Raw genomic sequence first — 24,810 nt, 5'->3', positions numbered from 1 at the left:
TCTGCAAAGTAAACACGTTAAAACTCCGATTTTGTTGTGATACACAAATGATACGGTTTGTAATGCTATTAATACATTTGGTACTCACTCATCTTCATCATACTGAAATCTTAAATCAGATTTTTTGTACGTCTGACGTCCCTTGGTCTCCTTGTAAAAACGCTGGTAACCGCATATAAAACCATATTGTCCAATTGTCCGAGCCACAAATGTTGGAGGAAGCTTCTCCATAACCTTCAAATGTATACGTATATACATAGAATATCCAATAACATCAATCTAAGCACTTGAACGGAAAGAATTCGCTATCATAATAGAAGTTTTAGGGCGGAGATCTTAGGCGCATGTTTCAGGTTTGAGCGGCGTCGCTTGCTGTCGGCGTCGGCGTCGCCATCGGCCCCACCTGCACGGTTTCATTATGGGAAACGTCCCATGATGCAACGCGCGGGTCTCACTCGGGACCACTGATCACTATTGTAATATGCTGGATCACGGACCACGGCCTCGGCAGCTGGGGCCAAGTGTCGCCACGGGGGGCCATTGATTGACACCAGCCAATGCATGGGACTGTATGGGAAGAACGAGAAAAAGTGCCGTTTCCCCCGTTTCTAAGCTGTTGTCGGCACTGAAACGTTTTGGCTGCTTTTCGATAAGCCTGTCAAATAGCTTGCGTAAGAACATTAAAACAGACAGCCCTCGCAGTTTTTAAAAATAAAATTTTGTGGTCGAGAGTGACTCCGCTGGGCGAAAAATGTAGTGCTGCCCAATGAGGCGAGAGTTACTTAGAGTTACCTCGGCGTCGGTGGCGGTTTCGTTGAGTTGGGTTTAACAGATGACAACCTCGAAGGCTTTGCTATACGGATTCGCTCACTTTCGAAAAGCCGCTGTCGAGACATAACTGATCGTCATTCGTCAACTTCTTGACTTCCCCAAGGACTATCTCACTGACCCCCCGACAAGTTCCTTTGTTTACTCCACTAGGAGAAAAAGCTTGTTAGCTCAGCTGTATGTGTTCCTGTAAGTTTGATTGTTTTAAACGGCGACCGAACATTTCACAAATACCGATTTGATCTCCAAGCATCCGACATGAGAATCGCTGCACACCATAAAATACTGGCCTCCGAGCACAGCGTACATGCTTCAATATTCTTACTTCTGTGCGTTTCTCCAATAGACTTGCGTGTATTGCCTCGTGTCAAGCAATGGCCGGCGGTGGCGACACCGACGAGTTCCCGATCCGCGATCCAGCCTACTACAATAGAGATTAGTTCTCGGGACCCGCGCCTTGCATTAAGGGACGTTTTCCATATTGACGTCACCCTGACGTCACGAGTGATGTCACGAGGATCCCGCGCTTTGCATTTACGGAAACATCCCATGATGACATCACACGTGACGTCACGGTCACTCGTGAAGTTCACGACAAAGGTACCGACCTTCACTTCACGAGGCCTGCACGTGTGACGTCACGAGGGTCATGAGTGAGGTCATGAAGGGGCAGACCGGGAGGGGGAGGACAAGAGGGAAATTGAAGGGAAAAGATTGAGAGGTGGAGGCAAGAGAGGATTGTGGAGGCGGAGGGGCCTACACTGCTCTACGAACCCTCCCCTCCTCCTCCTCGAGAGCTGCACTCTAATTTGGCATTAGACAGTGTTTTAAATGTCTTTAATTTTTTTTATCAACTAATAAAGTTGCACGGCTGTGTCATTTTTATATTGTATTTATAAGCGTCATAGGAATGCTGTCGAGAACTGAACTCACTCTACATTCGATCGATTGTTATTGCCGTAAATTCGTCCCTGTTTTGCCTATCTGAGTTTTGGAACAGCAATCATGAAGCGATCTCATCTTCATTGTTGGTAAACTGTATTTCAGCCACATGGGAAAAGGAAAACATGGCATTGCGGAGGTTAGCCTTATTGCGGCTAAGCGGCGACGACAATAACAAGGTTGCTCGTGACAATAGCTGCACGTTAGCAGTGCGCGCCGCGTGGGCACTCGGCACTCGAGGCCGGCCAGCCCGAGAGGGAACATCGATACCAGCCGGCTCTTTTGATCACCGGCAAAGCTCTCGGACCAGCTACTAATTCGTCCAGGCGTGTAAATAAACGAAGGGGCCAATTTGACAACTCCAGCCTCATCATCCAATTTGTTGTATAGGCATAATCGCAGGTAGGCGTCCAGCCAATCTCCACGTCATCTTCAAGAACTCCAGAGAAACCTTAGGATGTAGGACCTGGCTGGGGGCAGGGCAGGCTGCAGTGCTAGAGCGCCAATGGTGGATTGTCTACCGGAGGTATTCACTGGACGCCATATTTGAGGGCGATGTTTAGAGCCCATGCTCAGAACGAGCTCACATCAATAGCCTTCTAAGGCCGGAAACCTTGGTGGTGTCAAATGTACGCTCCAAAAGGACTGCGGAAGCTCGCCGTGAGCGCGCGCTCAGCAGCAGCGCACACGGATATGGCCGCCAATGAATACTCCCTATTGGAGTTTATCACGGCCGACAGTCGTCGATTTCGAAGCTTCAGAATCCAATAAACTTCTCTTCTGGGACGCGGGTGCTCCGTAAGGTCTCAACCAAATAACGTTAGGACGACGGAGATTGGGCGACCTGTCTAGGCTGTGCTGATATTCAAACTGGCCTGCGCTGCCCGTTCAAACCAAGCGAACCCGTATTTAGTTATTGCTGAGTTGCCATATATTAATTGGGACGTTCTCTAGCGCATGATAAAAAAATAATGGTTTTAGTTGTCCAGGTACGATCCGGTTTGTAGATTCTTACGATGGCGTTCCCAAAGACATGCTAACGCTGATAGGATTGTTTAGCATCCTAAAGACACGAATTCTTGTCCGCCATGCTGATATTGATGTGAGGTGATCGAATGTGAATTGTCGTATATTTGTGCTTCAAGTGTAAAGTGTAAACCAAGCCGTGTAACATGCGCATGAATGAACCAGTAGTTTTGAAGCCTTCCTCTAAATGCAAGGTTTTTAATATTCTCACCAAAGAACACGGTGGTTTCTTTCATCGCGCGTCTGAAGGCACAGAAAACTGAGTAACAGTAATTCACTTCCCCACCATTAAGAAAGGAAAGAACTTCCCGTGGCGCCGAACAAAGACGTTTGGGCGGCGCTTTGCATGGTCGCGTGTTAGATTCCCACTGAGCAGATTGGGAGACCTCTTTTTCTTTGTAATGTGGCTGATACTAAAGGGATACTGAACCAAAATATGGATTTCGCAAAGTAAGGCTGCAGAAGTGTTGAACGAGACGCTACGAACTCGAAAACATCACTCGTACATCGATATCTCAAACGGATGGCCGTACTTTTGGAAAAGAAGGGCGCGATCAAGCGAGTTTTTTAACGTAACTGTCCTCCGGGAGAATTCGAGAATGAGGAAAAGTGGCCTCGCTTCTCTCCCCCTCGCTTCGGTTCACCAGCTTGACGGGACGTAGCGAGAAGGAGAGAGAATGGGAATCGTGACTTGCCTTGTCTCGTCGGCCTCGTCGGCCGGGTTCAATCGCCGCACTTCTTTTCCAAAAAATATGGCGATCCAATAGATAGATCACCATATGAGTGATATTTTTTGGTTTCGCAGCTTCCCGCCGATCCGCCCGGCCTTGTTTAGCAAGCTCAAAATTTCGGTTCAGTATCCCTTTAAGTTCGTATGATTATTCACGACTAAAAGTTTTCTTTTGGAATGTCACGCAATGCCTGCTAAGGGATGTGCAGGCTTTATATTGACTCGACCTGTGTGTAGCGTATTTTTGTGAAATTCGGGCGCGACATTTTTGCCTAAAATCTTGCCCATGAACAGTATGTGCTAAAACTTATCGTCGGTGTGAGACTGCTGTAATAAATTTAGCGGCGATCTGTTTCGAGGTGAGAGTTCCCCTTCAGATTGAACATACTGTTACGAAAGATAAGACGACGATTGGGCAGTGGCGCGGAACCATCTTGAGGAAGGTCCCCCTTGATTGCCCGGCCTTCATAATTTCATTGTGTCTTCTCTAATATTGTGCTATCCTATCCTCGCTCCTGCCGACAGCATCATCCTGACAATACGAACGTCCATATATGCATATATGCACCTTCATTTAGGGGTTTAATTTACTAAAAAAAAACACCTTATTCATCACGTCCCTAGAAACGGAAAACATGAATGGTATTTTCTTACCTCGTTGGCATCAGGATAATTTCCTTCGCTATCGTTAGACAAAAGAGCATGGCTGTGACATAAGAACAGAATTCCCAAAAAGAGAGCAATCATTGTTACTCGAGGTTTACACGTGCATATACACGCACTCACGGTATATATCTTAGGATCGCGTTACGCTTTTATAGCTACTCGCTGATATAGATTTCCAATGTACGATCGCATTTTCTTCTTTTTGTTAGTGAAAATAGCCTATCACCCATCTGCTAGGGAACAATAGTAATTGTTCAAGCAGGAAAACATATTATTCTCACACACGTTTTTTTCGGGGGCACCAACCTTTTGTGCTTGAGGGTCGCATAAAATACCCTCGCTCTACGTATATCGTGAAAGCAAAGTGATAAATCAAGCCTTTTAAACAATAAGGTTCAAATACCTGTAGGAACAAGAAATGCGGTTAACCTTTCCTGTTTTTTTTTCATGTATAAACAGGCGAAGTCGATGATCTCCAGGCTGAAGCACATCCGGACTGGAAGCGCACGCTTTCTTTCTCTCCTTAAGCTAGGTTCAAAAGGCCCTTGAATACAAACCCGGGCGCCGGAACCCGTAGTGACGTCGGTGCTCCCTCCGTACTGGCGGTGACGTAATAACGGCTTCCGGCACCCGGAGTGAAGAGGTAAACATTTTCAACTTTCTCCTTCCCGGGTCGTGACGTAGTTCCGTATTTTCTCCGCGGCCAATCAGCGCTGCGCGGCCAGGCGCGCTTCCCTCCTCCGCCTTACTTGCCACCGGCGTGCAATGCCTCAGGCGCTCCGTGCTTGCTTGCAAGAAAAGTTCCGGCGATGAACTTCCCGCCCGTCTTCGACGCGAGGAAAGCAGCTCAAGCTGCAAAGAGTGCCGCTGCGTTCGACGTACCGGAAAAAGCCTATGAGTACTTCAGCTAGTTCAGCGGTACCTTTGGATCTATGACAGCTATATCGTACACACTAAAAGTTTTTACACCCTTAAGGGTGTACACCAGTTTGTCCCAGGGCTAACACCCTTAGGGTGTTCAGGCAAACACCCTTTATAATGGGTGCTTGCCAAACACCCCTGGTAGAGGGTGCTTGCCGTAAAATGGGCGCCCCCTGGGGTGGCCCAGTGGCTGCTGGGCCACCCCAGCCAATCCAGTGCCGGGAGAGTATCATGCAACGTTTTGGTTATGTGGAGTTCAAGCTCACATGACACTCTGCCGATGCTGGATTGGCCGGTAGCGTCTGCCGCACTCGGACGAAAGCTGAAATGAAGCATAGGCCCTAGTAAAAATTTTATAGGCATGTGTCCAATACACATATCAGAAATTCTAAATTGTACGAAAATCATATAAAGTATTGGATATTCTTATCATGATTCTCAGCTTATCATGTTTACTAAACACATTTACTTTTTTTCACCTGGGGGGGTATTGCCAAATCACATACAAGGCACATGATAAAGAAAGAACGAGTCACATTGAACGCAACTCACTTCATGAAGTAATACAAAAGAGCTACTTGCAAGCCACATCATAAGCCTGAGGGCAACTGGTAGTGCTTCCGGTGCCGCCCTTTCTCGAACTTCAAGTGAGCAAGCAGTGGCCCCAAGCATCGTACTGCACGGCTAAACCATAGTTATAAACATAATGGGCTTTTACAAATGAAGCATGTGGAGCTTTCCTGTTTGGAGATCAAGTGCCAAGTTTTGTCTCAGAGGATTGCAGGAAACACGCTTCACTCATCTCCTTAAGCATATCTATTTACTAATTGGAAGCATGGTGGTCTAGCCCTTGACTGAACCACAGCAGTATTTCAGTAAGTGAAGCTCATTATGACATCAATTAGAATGTGTAAAATTGAACATTTATTGTGCCCTAAAAGACAAACGAAAAAAAAAATACAATGTATGCCATTCCTTGACATAAACAATGCTATCTGCCAACATGTAATGAAAAATATCACAGAAATCTCAAGTACAAAGAAAATTATAAAGTTTTGGAAAGTGACTAGGAATGAGGAACCCTCGTACAGATAAATTATACCTCACCTACAGGAGGTCGGCATAAGTTATACATTTAAAGACAGAAAAAGAAAACATGCCTCCATAAAACATTCTATCATTTGTTCTGTAAGCAAAATAAAAATTAACCTGATAATACTGTCGCGAAAAGTGCAATATCCACATAGAGGGTGTTTCACGAAAAGTGGACAAATTCGATATTGCGAAAACTATGGGTCGCAACAAAAAAAAGGCTTGTGTCATTCTGGTCTTGGACGAGGAGCCTAGTTAGGAAAATGATTAAAGTCCGGGATAATTAGATTGTTAATTATTTTTGAGTAACTAACTTTTTAATATTGTGTTTTAGGTTATGGTTTTAATTAGAAAATTGCTCAGCATCATTGAAAAACACTAGATCAACATATTGCACAACAACAGAAGGCGTGCACAGCATTTTACGGCTTTCTGAAAAACAGTACAAATTCGACGGGTTTTTAAGTTTCGTTTTGCAATTGGAGCACATCTCGGCCCCGATTGCACCGCGCCCCATGGAGAAATGGCGCAAGCAACCTCTGCTGCGATGTCCTTGCGCAACGCAGCAGAGGCTGGTTGCACCATTTCTCCACGGGGCATGGTGCCGTCGAGGTCGAGATGCGCTCCAATAGCAAACCGAAACTTAAAAACCTATCCCATTTGTGAGGTTTTTCAGAAAGTCGTAAGATGCTGCACGTGCCTTCTATTGTTGTGTAATATGTTGATCTAGTGTTTTTCAATGATGCTGAGCAATTTTCTAATTGAAACCATAACCTAAAACACAATACTAAAAAGTCAGTTACTCAAAAATAATTAACAATCTAATTATCCCGGACTTCAAAAGTTTTCCTAAATAGGCCTCGAGCCCAGGGCCAAAACGACACAAGCCTTCGAGCAGTTTTTGCAGTATTGAATTTGTCCACCTTTCGTGAAACACCCTGTATAACCTCCTGAGACCCTGCGTCCACCAGTGTAAACATTGGGTTTTGAATTGTAAGAAGAAGAAAAAAAAAAAAAACTTCGTTGCACACAGAAAAGGACGCCTGTCCACCGTCATGGACGTAGTCTGTGCTGCCATCTGGAGGAGTGTTGAGCAAACAGCACTGAAAACTTGTTGCTTGCTGTTAAAAATGGCGACCTGCAGCACTCGCATGTTCTACGGGCGACGCCAAGGTATGTAATCAGTTTATGTGATTTACACAAACGGAGGCTGTGTTAATTTATATTTCTAGAGTTCTTGAAAGTTCACAGATGGTCACTAATGCTTAATATTTTCAACAGTATTAGCAAGGGTTATAGTAGTCCCTTGTCAAACTGTCTACGTGGGTGGACGCTGGGACCCAAAACTTATGACACGAATTTCGCGATGATCATGTTTTGCTCGCACCAATCTGAAACACTCGCGAAGTGAAAACAATTGGTTTGATTGATTGTGCTCGATTTTCAGGACTAACAAGTCAGGCTGATGCCATTTTAGAAAGTTTGTGCGGTGCCACAGGTTCCGCGCAAGAGAGTCAAGCCACTGCCGAACTCGCCAGTCCAGACGGCGCAGGCACTTCACGTGCCAAAGAAAGAAGACGTCAAGAATGCTACACAGTGCAGGAACCCTGGCTCCTCAAAGAAAACTCAGCACCATTGCACGTCCTGTGAAATCTACCTCTGCACTGAAACTGACTGGCACTGCTTCTTTGATTTTCGTACCAATAAATGAGCCTCATTTCTCTGCCGGTATCACTCCAGTTTTGCTATTCTTCCCAAAACCTATTTTGTAAAAATTAACTTATAAAATGTTGAATAAAATATGTGTTCATTTTCCTTACTTGAACTGTAAAGCCCCACTGTCCCGTGGGTGGACATCCATTTTTACAGAGCCTGCAAACTAACACCGTAAAAAAAAAAAAAAAAAAAGAAAAAGCTCAAACTGAACCGTAACGAAGCAGTTAATGCGCGTGTGGTTGAAGCACAAATCATTGCTTCAACCATGCACGTGCCTGCAAACTTTGTTTAAAAATTTAATTACCACTGCCCTTGGAGTTGTGTGGCTCATGCCGAGAAAAAGCCTCTCCAGAGTGACGAGCATGTTGAAGGCCTTCCGTTCATATTGTATACTGAACAACCAATAGGCTGCCAACAACATACACAGCCCCTCCTCGGCATTTGGAACGGAGAACAACCTCTCACGATCAACAACCAGGTGAAAGAAGTCTGCATCCTCTAAGTCTTGCCCGCTGTACAGGACACACGGTGTCGGTGGGATGTTTTCATCCTGCGTTAGGTAAAAGGAAAAGGCACAACATATTTTAATGTAGAAGGCCAAAACATGTTTGCTCTTGTCAACTGCTATTATTCACTCCAGTTCAGGCCATGAGCATTGCTTATGTTTAAATAAGTAACCGGCATCTGCAACAATGTAAAATGAATGAGGAATTACAATTGGGGAAACATCACGACATGAAAATATTGCGATATAAGCTTAGAGATATATTTTAGTATCTCTATTTCAGTATGAAGATGCATTTGTGAAACCTATTTGCATTTCAATAGTGAGATACTTTTCCGATGCATTATGATACGCTGCTAGACTTATTTATTGTTGGAAATGAGTACAGGTCTGGAGATAAAAAAAATAAAAGTCACGCCAAAAATCTGACGCATCACTGGTTCGTTTTCACCATGAGAGTGATTTTTTGCTTTGCTATCACATCTCACTTTTACAGTGGCCTGGTTTCTTTATGCGGACAGCAGCCTTCCTGTGTACATTTGAGGTTATTGTTTGGATAAGAGGACACCAACAAATGCACAGATGAGAAACAATACGTGCAGAAGGAAGAGAAGACAAAAAGCAGGGATGTTTGCGCAGACGCGCTTTGTCAGGCAGTGTCATCGGTCGTCAGCGCTCATTGGGTGCAATAATGGGTTCTTATCGGTATCAGCGAACATAGCCAAGGGCAGACAAGTTTCAAGGAGAAAAAAGGGGGCAAACACCGACAGAAGGCAGGCAGCTCAGGTGCTACAATCTATGTCTGCCACGGACGCACCCTGCTTACCTCGCCACCCCGCATTTATGAACCGTACAGGGCTACCGACTGACCATAACGGTACATGCTATTATTTGTTCGTTGGCCAATGTTAATTTTTTTGCTTCCTCCTCTACACTAAAAAAACCCAAAGATGAAGGTTCCAGAAAACAGCAAACATAACAATGTCTCGTATGTAGTTGTATAAATTAATTTTCACGAGCTACATTTACATTTTATGTGCAGTCGCTGGCCATATCTCTCCCGTCCGAACACCAACCGGAGCAGTGAAAATCCAGCATGAGGCACGTTGAGCATGGCTGTGTTTTGGAAGCCAGACTATTAGGTTTTTGGCGTTTCAGCCATTGTACCCGAAACTTGGTTCGCCTCAAATTTTTACTTTATATCTCTGTAATTTAGGTGGCCATTATCTCTTGAGCGTTACAGAAGTATTTGGGGCCTGGTGGGCCTAATGTTTGGGACACCCCATTAACAAAAGGGGCCAGGTGAACAAGCTGCTATTGAACTGTTGGAAGCCAGTTAACACGCTACACTGTCTCTGTATTGAAAACCCTAGAAAGATCAGCATGCCTGTCGCCTTCCAGCCTTCATTGGTTTTTCAGGACTTGTATTCATGTGCATTTCACATGTTTGTTTCCTTTGACATCAACATGGTCACTAATATGTATTCAGAAGGCTCCAATTCTAGCCCCTGCGGGCACTATGAAAAAACATACCGTGAAAAAAAAAAAAAAAACGAACACTCTACCCACAAAAAACAACAAAAAAACCTCTTTAGTTAGCATTTATTTAACCCTGCTACATTGAAGGTAGGCTGGAACTTTGTTCTTGCTAACATCAACTTTCGCAAAAATATAGTGAAATAACTTACATCTTCTTGCACGAACATTAGGGGCAGTGATGTTGACTCCTTGACGTTCAGTGCCAAAATGCGCAGAGTTGCAACAGTCAGGATGTCTGAAAAACACCAACAACATTTGTGCAAGATATCAAATACATTTTTGTACTCTTCGTTGCACGTGTCCTGGACGGTTTCAGAAAAAAAATGTATGCATTGTTCTGCTTATCTTCCAGGTTCTTATCGGTATCAGCGAACATAGCCAAGGGCAGACAATGAGGGAACTTCAGACAAATACTAAGATGTTCACTTGGCCAAGCCTGTCCCCACTAAAAGAAAAGAAGGCAACACACCAGAACGACCTAAATGGGTGCAACATAATATTATAGATAAGCCATTGGACATGTCACCAAATGGTATGAAACAATTCAAATCACCACGGGGAAATAACCTTGGGAGTATGATACAAACTCCCAAAGTTATTCCCCATACACTGGTGTGCAGCCCAAATGTCTGTCCTCTACGGCCCTCCACCACGCTGCCTGCACCTTGGCAGAGGGTTCTCCTCTGCCAAGGCGCTGCGCATGTACAGCTGCAGCAGAAAAAGATTAGCACGAGCGACCAACGACCAGAGCGGCAAAATTGCAGCACGTAGCACTATTGTTTCCGAGCGCGCTGATAGCGAGAGTGCCAGTCACGTTCCATCTTTCAATACAGGGGAGGCCAGCACAAAGCAGCCCACCCTAAAGGCCGCATTTTGAAAGCTATAGTTTCGCTTACTTCTCAGCCGAGCAATGCGCCAACGTGGTTGCACACATAAACTCGGTTATTTTTTTTACAGTGGAGCTGTTAGCGGCTAGTTTCCCCAGGGTCGTGTCAGTCCTCAAATAACCCGATGACACAGAACTCTGGACAGCTACCGCCATATATAGGAGACGGCAGCAACCATCATAGATGGCCGCAACCTTTCCACTCTGGCTTGCCGACTAGCGATCGGCCATTACTTCATTCCCACCATAGTGCAGCTCCGCTAGTCTTCCTTCCTCAACAAAAGAGAAAGACTGAAAGTTTTTTGTTTGTTTTTTTACTATCTTTTCCCATGCATGCATTGAATGGTGGTATTTTATCGCTTGGTCGAAAAGCCTCCCTTGCGCAGCGGTTTTCTTACTGTACTCACGCCGTGTCCTGAGCCTCCCCAGATCCATGTGCGGTGCTGCTTGCAGTGTAAGTAGGACATGCTCCTGGCAGTCGATCGCCTTCTTTGTGGCCAACAGAACGATCTTGTCAATCCCTTTTGCGACTTTGTCGGCCAGGTTCATCTTCGTGAGCCTCTCGAAATCTTTAGCGAACTTCACAAAAGAAAATATAAAAATTGAAAGTTCAGGAAATATGCCACGGCATTTCTTTAATAAAATTTACAAAGAAATTGGCACTTGTTCATTAATTTAAATAAGGGAAACAAGAAACAACGCCTAAATTCAGATTTTACTGGCACTACCATTTACCGAGTCTAGGCCAACTCACCGAAAGCCAACTCATCGACGGTAAACTCGTCAGCAGCCCATTTGTCGAATAGGCCGAATCGTCATAAGGCAAATCGTCGAAGAAAAATTAGTCGAAGACGCCAACTGGTCGCCGCTGTTTCAAAGCCATAATATATAATTTTGTCCTGAAATGTTAAAGCAAATCCTGCCCTATAGTAATGCGTAATATCGCCGTATCGTAATAAACATCCAGTGCGCTCTTTCTTGTCGAAGATAACAACTTGCAGCTTTCTCCACTTTCACGGTGCAGTGGGGGACAGTTACTACGTCGCGTGTGCATCACTGTGGCACGTGTGAGTTTGCTTGGCCTACCCGTCCACGCTGCTTCGCGGCAACAGTCCGCAGCGGCTCATTACAAAAAGTAATAAAGAAAACTAGCAAAAGGACAATCCCGAAATTTACATTTCTAAACTTGTCTCAAGGTACTGTCCTAAAACCTAAAAAGACCGCTGTCCCTAGTCCAAACACAAATAAAAATTTAGATCAAAAGATAACAAGGAACCATGAACTTTTACCTGGGACCGTCATTTAACCCATTCGAGGAATCGGCCTCGAATGGGTTAAATGACAGTCCCAGGTTGCCTTTCGACAAGTTGCCTTTTGATGAATTGTCCTACAACAAATTGGCCTATACTACGAATTGACTGTCGATGAGTCGGCTTTCAGCGAGTTGGCCGAATCCCCCATTTACCACAACTTGAAGGTGTGGGAAGGGCTTTAGGAACAAACATACGAACACACAATACGCAAGTTTCTTTTTTTAGTAACATTTTTTTTAACTTCCCTTTGCTTCTGAAGTTCTTAATATGTCTATTGACTTGCCAAGCAAGTCTTGCAAGAGTGCAGAGAAATAATTGGTACTACAGACATCACGCTGATGAAATATCAAACCTTCTTCTTCACATGCAATCTCTTACTCTTTTCTTTCGGACCCTCGAGTCCTTTTCATGCAGTATGGCATAGAGTTGATAGGATCTCCAAACCTGGCCTGTGAACCATAGCTTCCAACTAAGTCGTTGGTCGCTGCATTAGCTAGGATGTTGCTAACACTCAACAGGCTCCCTCGCTTGGCTGCTCTGCCTTGAAATCGCATTGCCTTGTCGCCTGTCTCCTCTTAATCCGGTTTTTCATTTCCATTACCTATTTTTATCTGCACCACTGTATTTTTTATTGCTTATAAATGTTTCTATTCTCTTCTGCACACGCCGCTTCGCGTGTCGTTCCGCGGGTGAGTACTACCATTGCTACTGATTCCTATCGTGCTGTTAGCTGTTCATTTTTGGTTCATTTGACCCAGGTGTAGTCGAGAGGAGCCGTTTATGAACACCCGCACCCATGTCATAGGGGTAGGCAGAGCTCTGAATCAACAATCACGACGCGAGAGCCGAGTGCGGTGCGAGTCAACAAAGCGAGTGCAGGTGGCTCAATCGCACTCGGCTCTCGCGTCGCTTAGTTGACTGGCACTGTAGCATGTGCCTTCAATACCGCTTACTTGAGTAAGATACAGCCCGCCGCTTTGCTGTCACGAATCATTTGTCTGAATGCCTGCGAAACCGTAACACTGTTCGGCATGTCCAACTTTGCAGCGCCTCACAACTCCACGCAGTTGTCTTCACCCAAACGCTTCGCAGGACGCTGTCTTTTGGGAAGCAGTGCCAGGAAACATGCCGTCCGCCGGCAGTACTGTTTGTACAGCCTGGCACACAGCAAACTGTACTATGAGGGCATGTTACTGCTGAAGGTGACCTAAAGAAATAAAATACCTTGAGCTGACATCTTGACTAGAGAAATAAAATTATCGAAGGAACTACGAGTTTCAAGATGACTGCCTGGGAGACAGCACACCTCTGCACTTGAAAAGGGGTGCTTTTAACTGACAACCGCTTAGCAAGTAGTTTAAGAAGGCATACTATAAGCGCACACAAGCCGCGATGTTGGGCCGCCCGGCGCTTGCGAAGGGCTCGCGCCGCTGAGCGCAGTTTGTCAGGCACCGCAGCGTTGGATATGACAAACGGTGCTACGGCTTTGCAGGCATTCGGACAAATGATTCGCGGCAACTTATCTCTGCACTTGAAAAAGGGCGTTGGCAAATGACAACCGCTTAAAAGAAAGATTATGAAGGCATGCCATAGGCACATTCAAGCCGCGACATTGAGCCGTCGGCATTTGCAAAGGGATCGCACCGCAGCGCGCAGTTGTCAAACGCCACAGCGTTGCATATGCCTCAGCTTTGCAAACATTCGGACAAATGGTTCGCAGCGACAAAGCAGCTTGCTGTATCTTGGTCAAGCAAGCGGCACCCGAAGGCATACGCTGCACTGCGAGTCAACGGAGCAGGCGCGGGCGGCTAAATCACAGCGCACTCTGCTCTCGCGTCGCAATTCTTGATTTAGAGTCTGCCTACCCCTATGACATCTGCGTGGGTGTTCATAAACGGCTCCTCACGACTGCACGCGGGTCAAGTGAACCAAAATGAACAGCTAACAGCACGACAGGAACCAGTAGCAACGATAACACTCACCCGGAGAACGATACGCGAAGCGGCCTGTTGTTCGTCAGCACTCCCGTCGAAAAAGGCATAATAAAGACAAAAACTATATATATGCAAAAAATACTGCGCACAGAAGAAAATAGAAACACTTAGAACCAATAAATATACACTTGAACATATAAAAATAGGTAATGAAATCAAAAAACAAGATTATGAGGAGACGAGCGACGAGGCAATGCGATCTCAAGGCAGAGTGGCCAGGCCAGGGACAGTCTCTCCCACAATTCCTCGCGCGCGGGCCAGGGCGCTTGGGGGATTTCGCAAAAGGGCTATTGAACGAGGAAATGCACAAAATGCGTCCGGTTCTCTGTGCAACTTTGTTTTTCCTCAATAATCTTATTAACAGCTTTTTAGAAGTCACAAAAAAAGGGTTTCATCTTTTTGCTATTTTTAATATTGGCTGTGTGCCTTCAATGACCCACGACTTTGATTAAATTTGGTGGTTGTGTCTAAACCTTAGAAAACAGCCCGTGATCACAAAGAGAGAGAGCGCAACTCGAACCGGCCAGTTCTCGTGGCGGTCCTCGGGCGGAAAGAAACTGAATTTTGAGCCTCAAATTCTGTTCTGGGCAGTTGGGTTCTCATAAGCCATGTACAACTAAAAACATCGGCGAGCATAAACACCCTGTCAGTGTCCCTTCAATAAGAGTTTCTGTATTCAAACAAGAGTACAAAAAAAAAGTCAACAACACCTTCGTATTCAATAAAGCGGAAGAGTAGCAGCAATGACTCACTCGCTGAGAGTCCATCAGGTATGGGTACCTTGTCCTAACAGCATCAATGCCCATTTGTGCCATGTCAGAGAGCCTCTTCCTCGCAGTGAGAGTCATCCTTTCATGGATTCCTTTTTCATCAGGAGCTGCCTTTCGTCCTTCTCGTATAAGCCATTCCTCATGGGCGATCAGGCTGGCTTCGTCCTCTCCAGCCAAAGCCGAAGCAGTGATGTTCTTGAGAGGCATGATCGAAAGGGCGCAATTTAGACATGAATATTCATTAACAGAAGGACAACAACTGACTACCTTTTTAGTGCTTGATGCTCTTAGCATGCCAAAATTTCTGATAAGGTAAAATTGAATTCAATCATTTGACCTAACATTGCCCAAGGCATTACCCTACGGGAGCACAAACAGTAGAAAACACACAATATAAAAAAGGAAACAGTCCAGATAAAAATATATAACATATTTCCTTGCACCTTGCTCAATAAATGCACCCCCAACTTTGTATCACGAGGTGGGAACGTTCAAATTTTTTTATGCGCCACTTTGAGCGATAAACAGCTAGACGATCATGGGAAGGAACGACCTCCATCTCCAGGTGGCCAAGCCAAGCCGGGGTCGTGGGAAGAAATGAACCTTCCGCCATTTTGCAATAAGCTTTTTTCCGAATCGGGGCGGCCCCTGGTGAGGAGATGCCAAGAAATGAATTCCGGGTACTAGCGGGCCATTTAGTTCCGGCTTCAGATATTTGCCATGATTATTGTGTCATAATGGAACTCGCTACTTCATTTTCACAACTGAGACATCCCACAAGTGTAAAATACCATAAATGTCGCCAAGCAATTAAAAAAACACTGGCCACTATTTTATTGGTTTCGAGCATGCCAGGTTTTAAGCAAAAAAATTGCAGGTGCCTTGGTTGATGTTTTACGCGAGAGAAACTTCAGCATACTTGCGATTGCACATGTTTCGTCGCGCAAGCAGAGACAACGCCTGTTCGACTGAAACCATGTCACTCAGCTTCGCAGCCAACTGTTCCGAGCGTGCAACGCATGCAATGTTGCATGGCAGGATTTTTGAAAGTTGCCTATAGACCTTTCAAGCGGCAGTCTCGAACGAAGCGATTTGCAGCAGGCATCCCTGGTTTTGAGAGGATAAGTCAGTGTTGCCAGACTGCGCTGAGCTGTGGAGTTTCTCGTCAGTGGGCTGTGGCAGCCTGCGTGGGCACACTTTCGGACGCTGGTGGAGGCTAAATTGCCGTGTTCTATTTTTCTTTTGTATTCTATGGCAAATAGAATTTCTCGGGGTTTCTAAGAATGCTCTGTACTATTTTTGAGAACAAAAACAAAGCAACGAAAGCTGTTTTGGTGAGTCCGTGAGCGACAGAACGAATGCAACTGGGATGTTTGTTTTATTTTATGTTGGTCTTTTTACGGCACCATACACTCCGCCTTGTCAATCTACAAAGATCTTAACCGTCAAAAATATTTGACCGCACAGGATATTCAAACTGCATAGATTTACTCGCCCACAAAATGAAATTCAACGAGTCTCATCAATCGAACAACATATATTGTACGTACCCCACAATGCCGCGTTATCCGAACAGGATTTGAGAAAGGTCTCAAATAACACAGCATATCCAATAAACAGTGTCGACGATAGTAACTTCACGACGATCAGACGGAATCCGGCGTGTTTTGGGCACATGTAGAAGAGAGCTGCTTTTTTGCACAGCTTCAAAGCAAACACTCCGGACCCGACCCTATCAGCTATTTTTCGCGAAGACTCGGAACACAAGTCGGGAAGGCTTTCTGGAGATTATCTCAACGGAAATAATCCTTCAAGAATGTCGAACTGCCTCCGTCACGACTCGCGAGTTGCTTGACGTTCACTCTCTTCGTTTGTTTCCTGCGAAGGCCGAGCAGGCTATGAGCCCTGGTATTCCCTGGTTCTCACAGTGCATGATAGCACACAAAGGGTAAGCATCCTAAACAGGCAAATAAAGTAAAAATTTCCAAGAAAAGTTGGCGAACTCTGAATGCACAATGCAGCTGGGGAGTCATGCTGACCGGGTTTCCACAGCTCAGGCAGGTGGCAGAAATTTATGGCTGGTAGGGGCCGCTTGGTTCGCAAAATGGCGGCGGCCAGAGAGCTTTTTCTGCAAATGTCTATAGCTTATGGTTGCCCCAACAGCACGATCGTGGGGTTTCCACGATGGTTTCATACATTAGCTAACATGCGGTTTGAAGATTAAGGTTTTCAAGTATGCTACTGAACATGGCCGTCGCACAACAGGAAGAAATTGTAGTGTTAACGAAGTCTTGAAGATTGCTCATGTGCAAAGCTCTTTGGCGATGTGCAAGGAGCTTTACGTGCCAGTGATCTCGAAAACCATAGTGCGACAAGGGTAGTACTCTTTCTGCTCATTAGAGTGCTGCATGTTCTCAGATCTTATGGACATTGTGAGACAAGGACCCAAGAAGAAGGACGATTGCAGGAGGCTCCACTGGTTCCAAATCACTGATTGACACTTAATGGAAGCTCGCCTGGGATCTTGAGAGCTTCCAGGTGAGCTCCAATCTCAGGTGAGCTTCCAGTGAGTGCCAACCATCGAATCGGAATGAATCGAGCTCCCTGCCATCATCATCTTTCCGAATCCTTTCCACTCGAAAGCATTTCATGCTTCCACCTACTCGCGGAGACGGGATAAACCACTGTAGTTTTCCCGATTCGCGTTATCTGATTGATGGAAGCGTTTCGTTGATTTCTAAGGCAGACACTGATGAGTAGAAAGAAAACCATGCGTAGATAACAATTTGATCATCCACTATGCAGACACGATATCCGCATCCGAACCACATCAGCAATTTTTGATCTTCCAAGTTTATCCCGGAAAGTTTAAACATTGCCCCTCACCAGCTTAATCTTTTTTTGCCGCTTCAGCTGTGTGGCTGCACCTCCATCATTTGGTCTTTTTGATCCAAATTTTGCACGGTTTTCAGCAACCCGGACGTCGTCTGAAAGGCGACGTCTTTCATTTTTGAACTTGTACCGCAGTGCTACTCTCCACGAGTCCTGTAAAATAAAGAAATACCACAGCTTGAACAACTATCTAAATTTAAATTTAGGTCCAGCCATAGCATTTTTGCTGCGATATCAGTTATTGGGAGCCTACCAAGGGAATCGTTCCTGCGCCAAGGAATGAAATTATGGCGTCCAGCTATACTCTTTTCACCTTTGAGCTGGGGAGAGCTTTCTTTTTCACTAAAGCACCAAGGTAAAGGAACAAACGCGACTGACCCGTTTCCCACCCCAACCCAGACAACTATTTTTGGAGATGACCGAGGATTCTATGCGGATTATCTCTGGGAGGGGGGAGAAGAATGTTTGCAAAATCGCGTTGAGGGCAGTTCGACGTCCATCACTTCCTTCGTTTCCCATGAATGTCGAGCAGAAAAGCTTGAATGGCAGGCACTTACCAGTCTTATATATCACAATGGAAGATAACACAGAAAGGGTATGCAGCACTCATAAAAAAAATTAAGTGGGAACTTTCAAGAGGGGCGAGAAAACGTTGAATGCAAAACCGCCAAAACAGGTAGAGAACCGCACTGAGCGGGTGTTCACAGTCCAAGAGGGTGGCAGAAAATTTCTAGCTGATAGAGGGCCAGCTGCATCAGCATCAGCAACATGGCGGCAGCCTAGGAGCGTTTTTTGGAAAGATGTATAGAAGCACCAATGCTAAGAATTGATCGCAGCTATTATTATAAACGTGCAAAAGAAATGTGCTTACTGATCCAGTTCCTATAACATCTTGGAGCTGAGGGTACTTGTCAGTTAGTAGCTGAGTGACCTTGGAGTAAAAGTGCTGAGATGGGAACCTGCAGAAAAGTCGTGCCCATTAGCACATATGGCGTTTTCAGATGATGATGATAGTGATCAAAGTGGCCAGACTGAATTCCGGAAAGGGTCTATTGTAGTTTTAAAGGTGGCCATTAATAAAAGCCAACCCAATTGACACGGTTCCCGAAAAAGCAACAGGCTTTGAGATATTCATCTGTTAATTTTTCCTTTTTTTGCTTAAAGGGGTCATGAAACGCTTTTCCAACTTTTTCCTGTTTCGCTTTCCTCCTGAACTCATAAATCGCGCATTCCACCAAACAGTTAAAGAAGACGAAAAGGGGGAGTCCCCTCTTGCTCCCACTCTCGTTTGTGTAATCCCGGACACATCCATTCTCCCCCTAGAAGATTAGCCCGTCGCTCAAAATTCAGACAAAAGTCGCTTTCCCCACCCCGCTCATTCCGAAGCTGACAGTGCTGTTGAAGCTACGTGCTCGTTGGGCCAGCCACACTTGCCACGTGAGCGTGGCAAATGTGGCTGCAGAGAATGAAGTCAGGTGATGAAAGGGAGGCGGCTGATTGGTCCGGCAAGCGCGTAGCTTCCACCACAATGTCAGCTTAGGGGTGAAGGGAATAAGTGAGGTCCGGTTGCGTGTGACGTCAGTTTGGACCCGATAACGCGCTTTTGGGACCGCGGATGTATCACAGTGAAAAGGCAGAGAGGTTGCGAAGGGGAGGAGGTACGAAATAGTCCGCTCTGTTTTCAAATTTTCGCACTGAAAGTCGGGCTTTTGACTTTCTACCTTTTTTCTTTTGGTCCACTGAACGATGTGCTATTAGTAAAATCCCAATCTAAAATGATTTATTCCAACCAAAAAATCGTTTCATGGGCCCTTTAACCCTTTAAGCGCCAGCCAGTTTTCGAAAAAATGTACCCAAAATTCAAATTTTTTTTATAGCACACTTTGATAGAAGAATTCTTCCTTATTTCAAGCATGTAAGACATGGGTATAAAAGCTTAACAACTGAAAACCAAAATTGATCCAATCTTAGGCCATGTGAGGCAAAAAAATTAAAAATGGGAACCGAGACCGCTTGCTTTGAAGCGGTCCTTCATGAGCAACAACACCGGCCAGATCTTGAGAAGTTTTTGACGAGCTTGCCCCACTTTACCAGCATCATCTCCATTATTCGCAAAGTGGAAAAACTTCGTGAGCAAAATAAATCTGCTCTTACTCATCACCTCCCCAAACACTAGGATTTCAATCACTGTGCGCTTTGACCAATACCACTCGACAACTGGCTTGTCTACTATTTCCTGTAGAAGCAGCAGGGTGAAGAAGACTCATTTCTGCTTCCGTCACCGGTTACCACGCCTTCATTTGGGATCCCCTTGAGATCAGCGCGGTCGCCAAGTGTTGATCGGCATAGGTACCTCTTTGCCTCATTGACGACCAGAGTCATTACGTCTGGCTTAGCAAGAGTTACAAGTACCCAACAGCATTGAGGGTGTCGTGTTCGACGAGCGACGTGTCGACGGGTGTCGTGACGCCCGGCGTGGCAATAAAGGGAAAGCGGGGAGGGGCTCATGGAGGATTTGTCGTGTCCACACTTTTCCAGTCTCGCGCCGAAGCATGGACCTCATCGCCGCTAAGGTCCGAGTCACTTGAGCTTTCAAACTCTTCCGCGGACTCCCCGCTTCCGTCACTATCGTCTAGCGCAAAGTCATCATCATCCAAACTACAGGGTGAAACAAGGAGACGGCAGGCTCTTTAAATCGACCGGAAAATTCGGTTTCTTAACCTATCGCGCTACGACTTTGTGCAACGTTGCCCACAGATGGTGCATTTTTTTTGTAAAATTTGCAAAGAGCGAACTTACCTGAGGAAAAAGTAAAGAAAGAAAAAGGCTTAGCTCCTATGGAAACGCAGCGAAGCCACCGGTCTTCAAACAACACGGCGCCGGTTAGCACGGGACACAAGAGATGGCGCAACGAACGCCGTCAACGAACGAGCATACGGCGTCGAGAGCCAGCGTCATTAGCAGACAATCTTTTCGACTCAAAAGCGACGCGCGTTCCGCAGGCGGCGACAGTCGCAGAAACAAAAAACAGGCGCAGTAACAACGAAGAACTGCAGTTCCTTGTCTGCTAAATACGCCGGCTCTCGAGTCTCGGCGTCGTCTGCTCGTTCGTTGGAGGCAGTTGGCGTCGCGACCGCTTGCGCCACCTCTTGTGTCCCGTGCTAACCGGCGCCGTGTTGTTTGAAGACCGGTGGCTTCGCTGTGTTTCCATAGGAGCTAAGCCTTTTTCTTTCTTTACTTTTTCCTCGGGTAAGTTCGCTCTTTGCAAATTTTACAAAAAAAATGCACCATCTGTGGGCAACGCTGCACAAAGCCGTAGCGCGATAGGTTAAGAAACCGAATTTTCCGGTCGATTTAAAGAGCGTGCCGTCTCCTTGTTTCACCCTGTAGAAAACTCATCATCAACTAAAGAAACGCGCTTCCGACTAGACGAGCGATGCATGTCACCACTCGAAAGAGACGCCATTTTTAAAAACCCATGTTGCCGGAGGAGCATGATAAATTCTCAAAATGATGCAAAAATTAGCGAAATTCTGGTTCGCTTTTTCTCCTGCTGGCTAGCGGGAGAACTATTCTCAACACAAAAATAGACTGGACGAGCGTGCCTCGTCGCTGGCACTACAGACACGGGCTGAAACGAGCGGATGAGCCACACTCATCCTTGGCATTTGCGGGACGAACTCCGTGGACGAGTCAGACTCGTCCTCGGCGTCTAAAGGGTTAACTCAAAACCACACGCTGAAAGGTGCACCTGATTATGATGCAAAAAAAAAAGTGACGCCCGTGTTTCATGCCCTTCGCCACTATCTCGACAGACAGCGTGTCTGCTGGAGGCGCCGGCGTCACACTTGCTGGATAGTGACGGACGTACAGAAGTGACAGGACGCTTTTCTACCAATCATAATCAGGCACCAAGCTCCACAAACATACAGTGAAGGCGGCATTAACATAGCTATCACCATTAAAAAATTTTTAAAGAATAAAAAATTAAAAAAACGCTCGTATAGACACAGCCTATCACAGTTGTGATTATATTCCTAGTAATAAACCGTTTCTTTTTTTTTTTTTTCATTAATGCTTGATATACCTTGAACTTGTTGCAAAACCAAATACCTGAGTGGAAGATGAGCCTGGCCCACCCTCTGGGACAGTTACAATGGGCAGGAGAGTGATTTTAGCCATGTCATGTATTTCGTCGTCCGCAGCAAGGTCAGTGTATTCTTCAAATACCAAATCCAGCATCTGTAAAATGTATGCGCATGGACTAGCTTCACATATATCTAACCCAAAAATATTTTTATATAGTTAGTAAATCAGCTCCAGAGGCACTTAGCTTCTTTTCAGTTCTCATATGTGCTGGCTCAAATCAGTCCTATTCAATGAAGAGTAAAGGCTATAGGCACGAGCTCGTGCACGTTGACCGGAAATGGCCATACGCACGACGTGGAGAGCTTACTGTAAATATTGTCAAATGCCCTACAAAAAAAAAGTAAAAAAAAGAGGTGTCTAGCGTTACGTCCAACGCTGTGGCTAGCGTTACGTCCAGACAGAGCACTGAAATGGATATGCCTAACCTTCTCCCCCACCCTCCTCTCTCGCCCCTGTGAACCTAGGGAAGGCGGCGATTTGGACGTACGGTGTGGCTAGCGTTCCAGACGGAACGATAGCTGCTACTAGAGTTCCGTCTGGAACGCGGAGCTAGAGCTCGTGCCATTTGGGTCACCCTTTTCCGACGGCGCGTGTATCATTGGGGGGCTCGTTAACACCCACCCCCCCTCCCCTGCATTCACGCCGCTTCGCGGCGACAGTATGCGGCTGCTAATTACAAAACTAAGAGGGAGTTTTCGTAGACCATGTTTCGTTCACCGCTAAGCCCTCTGCAACGAAGAAGCCGCTACTGCGCCTGTGCGCCCATGCCCTTGACTGTAGAGTTCCGACATCATAGCAAGCTGCGTAGGGCATTGCGGGACGGCGAAAACGGTCTATGAAAACTCCCTATTAACCCACTTAGCCCTCCGTACACGCCGCCCAGCCAGCAACCCAAACCCGCTATGCCCTATTGCACCTCCGGCCATTTAGTTCAGCGAAGTTTCGTCGACAACATGCCTTCATGTCTTTCAGAGATAATTGTAAAAGAGAAATGTAAATACCGACAAAAAAAAAAAATCGAGAAGAAAAAAAAAGAAGTAAACCCACACTGCGGTTCGAACCCGGGCCCGCTGCGTGTAAGGCAGACACCTTTCCACTACACTACACTACCACTTCAGAAAGGATAAAGCCTACGGACTCCGGAGTGCACTTCAAACGGAAATGGCTATTCGCCTCGAGATCGAACCGTGTCGCCACCGTGCGGCCGAGATTCGAAACGCGCGAAAGCGGGGATACCGCCGTGCGTCGTCTGCTACGGGCGCACGTTTAGAAGCATGGATCTCGACGAGGCGAACCCGTTTCAGGCTGAGCTTGACATTCCTTATTAAATGTTTTCTTTTTCTTGCCGTTTCTTCTTACTAAAGGTTGTGTTGTATCGTTTACCATGCGTATAAATTCAGCAAAGCGATTATTAATAAGTCGGAAGCTTCCATAATCTTAGTGTGTTGGTTTGTATACAATCGCTGGTCCCACGTATTTTTGTTTTCTCGCACAAACCGTGGCTTTCATAAAGTATTGAATGTTGAGTGGGTCTGTGGTTTGATTAGAAACTTAACCCGACTGATCGGTGTCCTTTAATGGACTAATCAATCAATAAATCCGTATGTTGATTTTTCGCCGGTCATATTGCGTGAAAGACGTTAAAACTACACATTTTTTACTGGTTTTACTATGTCATAAGTGGCATATTGCATTCCCATTCTTAACTTCACGTTGTGAGTCCTACATAAATATGAACACGGGAAGGCCTTCTAAAATGAAGTATTTTTTAAGTTATTATTTAAACAGTATAATCACCCTCGGTGGAATGACAAGCACTCTGAAGTGGTTTACCGTGCAAGCCAGTGTCACAAAAGAAATAAAGACGCCAAAAATATTAAAGCAGGCGTTTTTTACTCCTTCTTGACTTTCTCGAGCACAAGACTCCAATTAACCGGCAGAAAAAAAAAGTGCAATTAAAGCATTACTTGAATAATCTGAAAGTTGATCGATGAACTGCCCAGTCCTACGTTAGGTGAGGGCGGAGGGTGATCGGAAAGTCTCGTGAAGCCTCGCTAGCCCTTATCGGTAAAAGAGTATCAGTGCGGCCGATGCTGCCTGTGTCGTGGTGCGCGTCGTTTGTTGGGCTTGCAGAGTCTACTGTGTTTGAATACAAGATTATTTAGCCAGAAATTTATAGTAGTAGCCTCTTGACATCCGCGGCCCTCACCAAGAAAATTGAAGCGGGTGAACCCACGCTACCGAGAAAAGAATTTATTAACAGGAACACTGCTGCGTTGCTCGGTCACACCCGTTTATTACAGTCACGGCAGATATATTAGAACAGTTTGTTTCCCTTGTTTCAGTTGTCCTGCCAACCGTGCAGTTTGCAGATCTTAACTAGAAGAGACACTCTCTTCTCATCGCAACGCAGTCGATTTGTTCAGACTCCACAAAACGTACCCACACTATGGCACAGTAAAAGGGCAGAGGAACTCAATAGCATGGCAATTTCCAATACGGCGCTAACTTATCTTCATTCTAAATATTTATATTACTGCAAAAGCTAGAAGTTAAAAAAAAAGCATAGAAGCTGCGATTTCACAACCCACAGTACCAGTATTATGGTATCTGGGTTGGAATTATTGTTTTTTTTTTAATTGCCACGTTGATGAGCCAATACATCCATTTGAGGAAAGAAAAAACAAATATTTAACATAAATATTCCAGTTCAGCCGGAGACAGGCATCAGTTGTGGTGATCCATGCTTTCCAACGTCTGCCTAGAGCAGACGACGCACCCACAGGAGCGATTATATAAATTTAGGCCGCACGCTTGCAACACGATTCGATCTTCACCGAA

At 45.6% G+C, this 24,810-nt stretch overlaps 2 protein-coding genes across 4 annotated transcripts; one reads left to right on the top strand and one right to left on the bottom strand.

Annotated features, from left to right (window-relative positions):
* The first annotated feature begins 7,260 nt into the window (after positions 1-7,260).
* Positions 7,261-7,936, top strand: LOC115309862. The gene is made up of 2 exons (XM_040216757.2): positions 7,261-7,378; positions 7,653-7,936. The coding sequence occupies exons 1-2, from the start codon at positions 7,261-7,263 to the stop codon at positions 7,853-7,855; spliced, it is 321 nt and encodes a 106-aa protein (XP_040072691.1). The 3' UTR covers positions 7,856-7,936.
* A 9-nt stretch (positions 7,937-7,945) lies between these two features.
* Positions 7,946-22,572, bottom strand: LOC115309868. Of its 3 annotated transcripts, XM_040216755.3 has the most exons (7): positions 21,934-22,572; positions 18,692-18,779; positions 17,815-17,973; positions 14,911-15,123; positions 11,259-11,430; positions 10,115-10,200; positions 7,946-8,471 (listed from the first exon to the last, which is right to left on the bottom strand). In XM_040216755.3, the coding sequence occupies exons 4-7, from the start codon at positions 15,004-15,006 to the stop codon at positions 8,181-8,183; spliced, it is 645 nt and encodes a 214-aa protein (XP_040072689.1). In that variant the 5' UTR covers positions 15,007-15,123; positions 17,815-17,973; positions 18,692-18,779; positions 21,934-22,572; the 3' UTR covers positions 7,946-8,180. The 3 variants fall into 3 exon arrangements, with proteins under 3 accessions (XP_040072689.1, XP_040072690.1, XP_042144090.1); XM_040216756.3 differs by lacking the exon at positions 17,815-17,973; XM_042288156.1 differs by lacking the exons at positions 14,911-15,123; positions 17,815-17,973; positions 18,692-18,779; positions 21,934-22,572 and adding an exon at positions 12,543-12,703.
* Between the last annotated feature and the right edge of the window lie 2,238 nt (positions 22,573-24,810).

The sequence above is a fragment of the Ixodes scapularis genome, unplaced genomic scaffold (genome assembly GCF_016920785.2).
Source record: "Ixodes scapularis isolate PalLabHiFi unplaced genomic scaffold, ASM1692078v2 ptg001200l_1__unscaffolded, whole genome shotgun sequence".
Lineage (NCBI taxonomy): Eukaryota > Metazoa > Arthropoda > Arachnida > Ixodida > Ixodidae > Ixodes > Ixodes scapularis.
Note: the sequence above shows the minus strand (reverse complement) of the source record. Positions and strands in the feature narration are given on the sequence as shown.

Bases quoted from the DNA above. Each gene is read 5' to 3' on its own strand.
- LOC115309862 (XM_040216757.2), top strand. From the start codon at position 7,261: ATGGACGTAGTCTGTGCTGCCATCTGGAGGAGTGTTGAGCAAACAGCA. The intron at 7,379-7,652 runs GTATGTAATCAG...CTCGATTTTCAG, and splicing joins GTTCTACGGGCGACGCCAAG to GACTAACAAGTCAGGCTGAT.
- LOC115309868 (XM_040216755.3), bottom strand. From the start codon at position 15,006: ATGACTCTCACTGCGAGGAAGAGGCTCTCTGACATGGCACAAATGGGC. The intron at 10,201-11,258 runs GTGAGTACAGTA...GGTGTTTTTCAG, and splicing joins GGGGAGGCTCAGGACACGGC to ACATCCTGACTGTTGCAACT. The intron at 8,472-10,114 runs GTAAGTTATTTC...TACCTAACGCAG, and splicing joins TAATGTTCGTGCAAGAAGAT to GATGAAAACATCCCACCGAC.